General features: G+C 45.2%; 1 protein-coding gene across 25 annotated transcripts in view; it reads left to right on the forward strand.

Moving 5' to 3' along the window:
* MBNL1 (muscleblind like splicing regulator 1) overlaps positions 1-6,814 on the forward strand; it is a 65,610-nt gene extending 58,796 nt beyond the window's left edge. For 17 of the 25 annotated variants that reach the window (XR_005952769.1, XR_005952761.1, XR_005952772.1 and 14 more), the window contains 3 exons: positions 1,547-1,671; positions 2,653-2,727; positions 3,544-6,814. Coding sequence is in view for 8 of the 25 variants with exons in the window: in XM_041405621.1 (XP_041261555.1) it covers positions 2,653-2,709 (57 nt within the window). In the remaining 17 variants the exon portion in view is untranslated. Of the gene's footprint in view, positions 1-345; positions 1,520-1,546; positions 1,672-2,652; positions 2,728-3,543 lie in introns of those variants that run through there. The other 8 variants (XM_041405621.1, XM_041405623.1, XM_041405628.1 and 5 more) reach the window with 3 other exon arrangements.
* The last annotated feature ends 373 nt before the right edge of the window (positions 6,815-7,187 follow it).

Here is a 7,187-nt window from a genome sequence, read left to right on the forward strand (position 1 = left end):
AATACACAAACCCGTGATTTATTTCCCTTTCTGTGGAGCCAACAGCTCCTTTCAGTGCAGAACTCAGGGAAAGCCAGGGGAGTCTTTGTGCAGAGGGGTTGCAGGTTCTTACAGTCTGAGCTTAGCAGTCCAAACATGTTCTGACTCTCCTCTTCCAAGTGTAAAACAAAACCCTGTGAGCATGGGCCACACTGAAACTTCCTTGAAGCCTTTGTTGCTGCCTTGTGATTCTCCTTGGAATGGCCCATTGCTTTGAACAGAGCTCAGATAAGAAAATGCCCATTGGAGTCTGGGTTTATTTCTCAATAGCCACCCCAGTCATTGCCGTGTTTGGATGTATTTCAGGAGTATGAGAGTAATGCTTTACCACGTAAGTGATTAGAAGTCCTGCCAGGAAAGCCAGAACCAGTGCTCTAAAGATGAGTCCCTGGGCCAAAGGAGTGGCTGGAGCTGCACCTGAGCACAGGACGCTGTCAGAAAAGCAGATTTCTGTACAACATCTGGCTGAAAGTGCAACAATAAAAACGTTTTAAAGAGCCTCCTGTTCCTCTTCTAAAAGCTAATTCCTTTTTGAGATTTACTGGGCAGTTGTTCATGCCAGGAAGCTCTCAGTTCTGGTCTGATGTGCAGGTCTTGCTTGCAGCTCAGTGGGATCACAGGTGTGTCCCTCACAAAAGGGAGCTCCAGGTTCTCCTCAGCGTTGTGCAGGTGTGCTCCTGTGCAGGTAAATGTCAGTGTTAAGGCAGGCTTACCTGAAGCACTCGGCTCCTGGCTCAGGACAGGTGGCTCCTCAGCACACCCAGAGCTGCAGGGTGAGCCCCAGGCCCTCTGGCTTTGAGCCTTTGCACCTTTACCTGTTGAGCACTACCATTTTGTGCTGCCCCAGCTGTACATCCCTCGTTAACCTGTCTGCTTCCTCATCTCTCAAAAATACAATTCCCAAATGGCATCACTGCAGTGACACCTGGGCGTGCACATCCCAAGCCTCCAAAGGGAACTGGATGTTGTAGAATGCCAAAAACAGCCCAGGTTAGTCTGCTCAGCAGCCAGCACGTTCTTCTCTTGAGAAATGTTTGCTGAATGAACGGCTCACTCAGAGCTTTAAACTTGGCCTGAGAATTTGTGTTTTGAAAAGCTAGTTCATAGGTGGGGCCACCTCTGCATATGTGCCACCTCAGCAACCTCCTGTATGCCCAAAGCCTCTTAATATTGTAGTTTATTGCACCAGGCAGTTCCTTTCAGTGGGTCTCTGTATCCTGTGCATGTCCTGAGGGTTGTGAGAACAAGACGAGCCACAGAAAAAGTCATTATTTTTAAATCCCCTCTCTGTTAGTAACCACACACTTCCCAGGGAGATCACAGGGAAAACCTTCTGCTGTAGAATCCGGTCATTTCATGCCTTTCCTCCCCAGAGCCTCATAACACACTTAGTGCAGTTCTGCAGCCAAACCTCCATATATACATATATACCCATATATGTATATACCATGTGAGCAATGCTGAAGGTATTTAATGCCACCCAATGCCGTGTGCCTGCATGCCAAAGGCTAAAGATGTGGCCCTTCATCTTCCCGGGCTGGTGTGGAAGGTCCTTGCTCTGGTCGACAGCACTGCCCCTGATGCTGCTCCGCTCGGGTGCCGCAGCCTGTCCTGCAGCAGCAGGAAAACATGGTATGAGAAGCTTCATTCTGCTCCGAGCCCGTTTCTGTGGAGTTGCCGATGCTGTGGTGTGTGAGCTGCCAGGGGAGGAGAGGGCACACGGGTGGAAAACAGCAGCAGGACCTGCCAATGAGTTAGCTGAGAAGAAACCCCCCTTCTCTTTACTGGGCAGATGCACAGGCCAGCCGTGGTGCCCATCAGGGAAAAGGGTCTTTCCAAGTGCCATTTGGGATGGTGCAAATCCACGTTGTGTCCTGGGCCCCAGCACAGTTCCCTGTGCCTGAGCACGTCTGCTCCCCTGCCACCGTGACCCACGGCCGGGGCGCAGGGTCACCTGCCAGTGGCACTGCTGGCAGTGGGCTCCGTGGAATCCTGCTTTGTTAGACAGGACACTTGAGGGGAGCCACGTGCTCGGTCCTCTTTGTGCAGCCGAGCACTTTGGGGGGTGTTTCCCTGCCTGGGGAGGCTTTGCTTGCCGGCTGCTCCGCGCGGTGCCGCAGCTGCTGCGGGAGGGGCAGAGCTCCTCTGAGCCGGGCATTTTCACCAGCCATGAAGATCAAGCTCAGGGCACCCTAGGTTTGGCGTTCAAAACCCAGGACAGTGACAGCAGTGAGCACTTCACAAAATCACACTGAAATGAGGCCACTGTAGAATTCACCATCTGAGACACTGAAAGCACAGAATTTTGTGTAGGCCAACAAAAAGGGCTATTTTCAATTACTGCACTGCATGACTTGTAGATGTTAACTTCTCCTATTTCCTGAACAACCAATACTACTTATTTATATTTGTCCAGTAGTACTTAACCCAGTGTTTTCCAGTTAGAAGTTGCTACTGTAGCACTTCAGTTGACTTTAACTTATAGTTACGATATAAAATCCACCGACTCACAGCTGATCCTCCCTTTCCCAAACTGATGTTCTGTAGCAAATGCTGTGCCTCTGGGTGGGCTCGTTGCACCTATCACTCACTGTTTACATTTCTTACCTGTAGATACCCATAATATCTGCCGAACATCTGACTAGCCACAAGTATGTTACACAGATGTAGACATTTGGTCATCAAACAGTAAGTTCCCAGTGTGTTGTTGCTGTATTTTTTCTTATTCTTGTGTGTGCAATTTGTTGCTGTAAGGGACAGAATGTTTTTATCTTCTTTCTAAGAAAGGCAGTAAGCTCTGCGGGGCGGAGGCTCTGACCTCCCTGAGGGGCCATTCCTCTCTGAGGGGAGATCCCACGGGTACCCCCACATCATGTGTTAGTTTGTACATGCCCACCCAGCAAAATCAGGGTTCACCGAGGTTCATTTTCTGTCTGTGGTGGCCTCAGAACTGACCTGAGCTGAGGGCAGACTTGGGGGAAGATGATTCCATCAGGTTCTCTTCAAAAAGAATGGCTTTTAAATCTCAACATTTGGAACCCCAGCATTTTCCTGGGAAACTCATTTTCCTCCTGTTGTTGTGGGATTCCCCTCCTCCTTTGTGTTACCTTCCTCCCTTCTGTGCTCCATTTCTGCTCGTTTTTATTGAATTCCTTGGCCATAATGGAATTATTTCTGCAGCCATCCTGTCCCAGGACGGCTCCTCCTTTGTATTACCTTCCTCCCTTCTGTGCTCCATTTCTGCTCGTTTTTATTGAATTCCTTGGCCATAATGGAATTATTTCTGAGGCTGAGGATTGGCCCTTTGGCCACAGTGGGTTTGTAATCACAGCTGCTCCTTTCAGCTGAGCATAAACACTGTTAAACTGCTGGCTGGGCTCGGGGAGGGTGGATGGAGAGCCTCGGGTGGGATGGGGTGCTTCTGTGCCAGAGGGCTCCTGCAGGGCCACGTGTGACACCGAGTCCTGGCTGTGCCGAGAACACTTTGTGCTCTTCCCTTCCCAGATGGTGTCGGCGGCGAGGAGGCCGGATTTGGGTGGGAAGAGGCCGAGCTCATTAGCCATAGCGTATGTAAATACTGTCCAGCAGCACTGGGAACCCCTCAGCAGTGACATCACACATTGCATGTTAACGAGACGAAGCGAGACCGTGGGACTCCACTGCACACTGTTGCCTATCTACTTTGTACATTGAATTGATATTTGTGCTGAGGTGATCTTGCTGTCCGGGCCTGCAGCATCGTCCGCCTTCGCCGCGCTGCCGGGCGCGCCGGGGCTGCTGCCGCAGCCTCGGAAAGACCGACGATGCTGCAGCCCCAAACCTACTATGTATTGGTACGTCTGTAGACCAAGATATAATTTTTTAAAGTAAGTTTATTTCTTTCAAGGTTTACAAATAACGAAGGTGCACCTTGTATTTAAAATTGCCATTATAGACGAGAGCGTGCATGCACAGTAATTTTTGTTCAAGAGTAATATTTTTAATGTAATAGATTGTAAGAAATGAGAAGAGAGGAATCTGACAGAGATGAATGTGCCAAGCAAAACCACAACTGTGTATATTTTAAAGCACATCAATGGCTTTAAGTACCATGTTGTTAAGGATTCTCATGAAGTGCCATAGACTGTACATCCATCAGAGTATTATTTCCGCAGTGTTATTTTCAGAACCACGTTTTCACTGACTTGATGAGTACTGATCAGTCGAAGGGCACCATTCTGTTTCAAACCAAAGCTGTCTCAGAAATGGCCAATTGCTCCTCACAGCCAGTGGGCAGCACCAGAGAGATGCTCCAGCTGTGCACAACCCTTCTGGACAATATTATCTGTAGACTCTCCCAAGGCGTTGTATGTCATATTTATGCATAGTTACTGTATAAGGTGATCTGCAAAGGGAAAAGCCATTTCTGAGACACAGTAACAAATGTTTGAGGAACTTCTTTTGCTCTATTTATAGCCTCTGTCTGGAGTCACAAGGACTATAAATGTTTTGCAGAGATGGGTTTCACTTTAATTCATCAAGTCCCGCGTCCGCGGCGACTCTAAACAAAGACTCAGAAGCACTGACAGCAGATGCATGACAAACCAAAATAGGACAAATGAGACGTTAATTAGTGTAGAAATTGGGTGGGTTAATACTCGGGTGAGTTTTATATGTGATTTTTCTTTTTTTTGTTCAGATTAACTGCTTATAGCCTTAGAAAGCCTTTACAAAATACAAACAAACAAATAGATGTGCATTCAAGTTCTAAGAATGGATTCATCCAAAGGAATTCCTTTTTGTGGTTTGGATGTTGCAGCCAGTAAAGGATATTTTTGCTCTGTTCAGCCAGGGGCTGCCTGGGGCCAGGCCCCGGGTGGGCAGCGAGGGAGAGGCGCGGGTTCGGTTGTAGAACTCGCCATACTCCGAGTTTACCGCGAGTTTTTACGCTTGAGAGAGACGCTTTATAGATAAGAATGATGTGTTGATTTTCCTGATTGTACTGTACATCTATTAAAGCCTTAGATTATTACATTACGGGTTAAAACCCATACCAATGTAATTTCAATCGTGTTAAGAAAGTATAGGTGACTTCACATGTTATTGTAGTGACTTACCATAGAGAATTTACTTATTTTTTTCTTGTTAAAAGTGTAGTTTTTATTTCTTACATTTATTAGCTCGTTTTCATTTTCTATTACCAGTTGATACCATTTCAGTTCATAGAATTTTGTTTTATTAGAATTTACTGATGACTTTTTCAAAATACAAAAAAAAAAAAAAAAGTAGTTTTCTTCATAACATACTCAGTTTGGAATCTATATGTAGTGTCTTATGAGTATTCGTATTATTGTTAACTAAATGATTTCTATTTTACTGATCTAATACGACAATGTAAGAATGTCAGTCATTGTTAGTTCTTGTCTAGTTTTCATTCAAAGAACAAAGATCTTTTATATGGATATCTTATAATTATATAATCATTGCTAAGTAAGAAGTTAAGTTGTTGCTATGGCAACAATCCTGGCAGACAATTGAGTAATATTTTGATGATTTATTTTGTTTGTAATTAGTTATTATGAGAAAAAAAAATCTAGTTCCTAGATATTAGAATAAAATTTATTTTCTACTGTATCCATTTCAAATGTTAAAATATTGTTTAAATATTTTTTGAAATCCCTGAATATCAGGCCTTGTTATAAATAAGCTGCATAATCAATAGATCAAGGGACTTTTTGTTGATAATCCAAATACTCAAAGTTTACGTAACAAGAATTCTAGTGTGTGTGTGCAAACTCTTGAGGGTTGATTATGCTGCAGTTGGGACGTCGAGAGCGAAGGTTGACTTTTTGCACTTCTGTATATAGTCAAAAAAGAGAGAAACCTGTATAATAGTAAGATCTTATTTTGAATAAAAATGTCTATAATTACAAGGAGTTTTGTTAAGGCTAAATAAAATGACAGGCTGAACAAAATTGCTTGCAAAAGTGGCACAGAGTTAGCACTCCATCCCCCTTCCAAAAAGTTGCTTTGCTTTATGTGGACAGCTTGTAGTTTGCCAGGATTTTTTCAGCTGGAAAGATCTGCCATCCTTCCGAGATCTCATGACTGACAGAAGCTCCACTGGGTCAAATCTGCCTGAAAATCATTAAGAAACAAAAAAAGGAAAAAAAAAAAAAAAAAGGAAAAAAAAAAAAGCAGGTACTTCAGCCCATCCAGGGAATCATGGCTCAGATATTCCGTACATTATTCAAAATCTACTGCATGTTTAAAGTATCAAAATATATTAAAGATATATGCTATTCAAACCAGTTTCTGACAATTTCAGTGGTTTCTTGTTCACAAAAAAAGATTCTTCAAAACAAATACTGACATTCACAGAGTTCAACCATGGACAGGCAAACGGAACAGCACCCGTAGCTGTAGCAGGGGATTCTTTTCTCGCTGTAGTGGTCCTGTTCTTTTAGCAGGTGAGAAACAACCTGGGAGATCTTCCCTTTTCACGGAAAGCGCTGCAGGAGCCCGGTCATCCAAAGCTGGGAGCAGGCGTGGGGCTGGGAGCTGACACCAATCAGTAATTAATTAATTAACGAGCTGCGCTCGGCAGCCCCCGGCTCATCTGCTGGAAGGACGGGCGCGCTTGGGTTTGCTCTTACGTAACCACAGACTTACTTTGCTTGTAGTTGCTCCAGTTACGTACTCTGTCCTGGGCTGCAATTTGGGTTTATGCTTATTTTATTATTACTGCTATAGTTGACCTTGCTGTATGGAAAAAAATAAAGTGAAATTGCCCTAATGCAAGTTCTCTTTCTTCATGATCTTTTCCTCCGCCAGGTTAAAAGTGGCTCCGCTGCGTTACGTGGGCTTGAAGGTGTCTGAGCACTTGTGGGACTGCCCACAATTTATTTGGTCCTGGGGCTTCTCTGCACCAGCACGTTCCATCCACAGGATGTGTATTAAAATGAGGATATTCCTGTTAGATCCTGGGGGTAAATGCAAAGCACCAGGATCTCTGGATCGGCCCCCACTGTTGTTATCTTCCTGTGGCAGCACCTCTGAGGTTCAGGGACACACTGGGACCCCCAGGCTCTCCCTGTGGGAAATGAGGGGAGTGAGGAATGGGGGCACAGGGAGCTGGAGCCTCAGGGAATTGGAGAACAGGGAGCTGG

The sequence above is a fragment of the Onychostruthus taczanowskii genome, unplaced genomic scaffold, assembly GCF_017590055.1.
Source record: "Onychostruthus taczanowskii isolate IOZ18803 unplaced genomic scaffold, ASM1759005v1 scaffold24, whole genome shotgun sequence".
NCBI classification, from domain to species: Eukaryota; Metazoa; Chordata; class Aves; order Passeriformes; family Passeridae; genus Onychostruthus; species Onychostruthus taczanowskii.